The sequence below is a fragment of the Nannospalax galili genome, unplaced genomic scaffold (assembly GCF_000622305.1).
Source record: "Nannospalax galili isolate Female #2095 unplaced genomic scaffold, S.galili_v1.0 scaffold615, whole genome shotgun sequence".
NCBI lineage: Eukaryota > Metazoa > Chordata > Mammalia > Rodentia > Spalacidae > Nannospalax > Nannospalax galili.
Window position 1 is genome coordinate 736,160 of NW_008336950.1, and position 3,230 is coordinate 739,389.

At 40.7% G+C, this 3,230-nt stretch overlaps 1 protein-coding gene across 1 annotated transcript; it reads left to right on the forward strand.

The window, feature by feature from the left end:
* The first annotated feature begins 570 nt into the window (after window positions 1-570).
* On the forward strand, window positions 571-1,554 carry LOC103732977 (mas-related G-protein coupled receptor member X1-like). Its single transcript, XM_008831713.1, has one exon. The coding sequence runs from the start codon at window positions 571-573 to the stop codon at window positions 1,552-1,554; it is 984 nt and encodes a 327-aa protein (XP_008829935.1).
* Window positions 1,555-3,230: the final 1,676 nt, after the last annotated feature.

Genomic DNA, 3,230 nt, shown 5'->3' on the forward strand with positions numbered 1-3,230 from the left:
GTATGGGGGAAGTTGGAGGGTATATGTGGGGGATGATATGATTATAATACATTGTATACACGCATGGAATTTTCAAACAATAAGTTTAAAAATTATTATTATTATTTTTAAATAAAGAGACTAGAGAGATAGCTCAGTGGTTAAGAATACTGGCTATTCTTACAGAGGACCCAGGTTCAGTACCCAGCACCCACATGGCAGCTAACAGCCCTATGTCACTTTAGTTTCAGGGGACCCGACTCCCTCTTCTGGTCTCTACAGGTTTGCATGCATGTAGTGCACTAACATACATTCAAGCAAAACATTAGTACACATAAAAATATAAATAAGTAAAAAATGATAATAAAAATAAAAACACATGAAAAATAAGTTCTCCATGTGAATAGCATCCAGAATTCCCTAGCTCTTTTATAGGTAACTTAATCCATTCAATCCTCTGTTCCCATCTTTTTATAATGTGGGTAGCAATTCTCACATTAAGTAGCATGATCCTGAGAATTAGTGACCATATGAAGATGCTCAAATCTTGTTTATGTTCACAGGAGCACTCCTCTGTGAAGATTTCTGAGCATGAATCTAAACAACTCATTCCAGGACACAGCACATGAACCTACAAACGAAACGGACCATCCAGATGATGATGAAAGTTGCAGTTCACTCCTGGCCCTGCACTTCCTGGCTCTCATCATTGCTCTAATTGGACTGGCAGGAAATGCAGTTGTGCTCTGGCTCCTGGGCTTCCGCATGCACTGGAATCCCATCTCATTCTACATCCTAAACCTGGCTGTGGCAGACTTCCTCTTCCTCTGCTGCCACATTATTCATTCTCTGCTGGAGGTCATCAGCTTCTATGAATTATCCATCGAAAACGCTGACATCTTAAGCAATGGGTCAATACTTCCCTACATTGCAGGTCTCAGCACCCTCAGTGCCATCAGCACGGAGCGCTGCCTAGCCATATTGTGGCCCATCTGGTACCACTGTCACCGCCCAATAAACATGTCGGTTATTGTTTGTGTTCTGATCTGGGCCCTGTCCTTGCTGATGACCATCTTGGATTGGTGCTACTCTGGCTTCCTGAGTCATAAATTTTCTAATTTTAATGCTTGGAAGAAAGCTGATATTGTCATAGTTGCATTTCTGATATTTTTATTTGTGGTTCTCTCTGGGTCCAGCCTGGCCCTACTGGTCAGAATCCTCTGTGGCTCCAGGAAAATTCCCATGACCAGACTATACGTTACCATCTCACTAACGGTGCTGGTCTTTGTTGTCTGTGGCCTGCCTCTTGGCCTTCACTGGTTCCTATTATATTGGTTTGAGGATCATTGGATTATTTCCCTTTGTCATATTGACCAAGTCACCTTTGTCCTGTCCACTGTCAACTGCTGTGCCAACCCTGTCATTTACTTTTTTGTTGGCTCCTTTAGGCAGTGGAAACAGAATCGGAACCTCCAGGTGGTTCTGCAGAGGGCTCTGCAGGATACTCTTGAGGAGGGCGGACATGGAGACAGCCTTCCTTGGGAGACCCTGCCAGTGCCAGAAAGCAGAAAATGATGACGAGTCCCTTCTTTGAATGGCAAGAGGCTGAGAGTGAATGCTACATTGACTTACTCTTGTCTTAGACGCATACCTTGAAAATGCCTCAGTGATTGCTGTGCTAACAAAGATTTCTATAACCTGTTTTAGTAATTCATAAAGTAGTGAGAAATAAGAATTTCTACAACTTTTCTTGACAGTATCTACTAATTTCTCAAGTATCCTCTGAATATTTATTATTGAAGGCTTTTCTTTGCAATTTTCATTAAACTGGAAAGAATTTTATTCAAATCTATAAACTTCAAATTGTGAGCATTTTCTACCTGACAGAATCCGAAATGGGATTTTTTTCTTTTCCTCAGGCTGTTCTTACAAAATCACACTGTGTTCTATAATTCTTGAATTGTTAAGATGGAAATTATGGGCCTGGAAAATAAGTTTTACATTTAAATATCATGAAGTCCTCAGGTTTGAGGACACTAATTCCTTTGGTGACATGCTCTGTCTTTGTAAGAACAATCCAGGAAGCTGGTTTATGAGTATTTTAATGGCATTTTCCATGCTGTGATGACAAGTTAAATCTTATGTTTAGCAACTAAAACTCAAGATCTTTGCCCTTTAGAACTCATACGTGGGTATTTTTTTCTCAGCCACTGCCAGGTCTAGTAAAGGGTCCCATCAGTTAAAATCCTGGAAAGACTAGAAAGATAGAACTTGGGGTTGCTGGATCAGAAGCAGCACAGGGTGTGGGCTGAAAATGATGGGGTCCTTAGCAGACTCTACGACTGAACTCTGTCACATGTTTACCATAAGCAACCCATCCAGGTAGTAAGGTCATGGGATCTCTAAATTTAAATTGTACGCCATTGCTGGTCTGGAGTCTGTTTTAAAATAGGTATCAGGAGCTGATTTTGACATTGACATAAACTGAAGATGTCATGAGTTAAGCAGGTTCATAAGATCATGTCTTCACACTGTGACTATAATCACCTTGAACACATTTTCCTTCCAACTTTGTGGTAGCTGCTGGACTTTGAGGAGGTTGATGTGATGCTCCTTCTGTAAGATACTGTGGTATGTACTGGGCACTGATATTGTCTCTACACAACGCTGACTGTAAAAGTGATGTGATTTGGTTCCTGTTCTCAAGGAATGTGCAGAGTGTTGACGAATACATCACTTAAGATGCACCTATGGAATCTGGCACGATTGTTCTAAATGCAACATACATTAAATACATAATAGGGATTGGAGAAGAAGATCTGTGGGCCTGCAGAGATGGTTCAGTGGTTAAAAGCATTGACTGCTCTTGCAAAAGATCTGGGTTCAGTTCCCAGCACCCACATGGCAGCTAACAACCAACTTTAACTCCAGTTCCAGGGAATCTGATGCCTTCTTTTGGTCTCTATGGCTATTTCATGCATGGGTGCACTTAAATACATGCATGCAAAAAGCTCTCACATATATGAAAATAAAAATAATAAATAAACTATGTGTGTGTGTGTGTGTGTGTGTGTTCTCACTAGTAGACCAGCGAAGACTCACTGAAATATCTGGAATTTGAAATGATGAGTCTACAATTTACCTAGCATGTACCTCTGCATGCATAAACTAGTGATCATGTTAACACCGATTGATTTCTATTTTCTGTGAAAAGAGGTCTGCAGAAGAATTCTTAAATCACAGCTTGACCC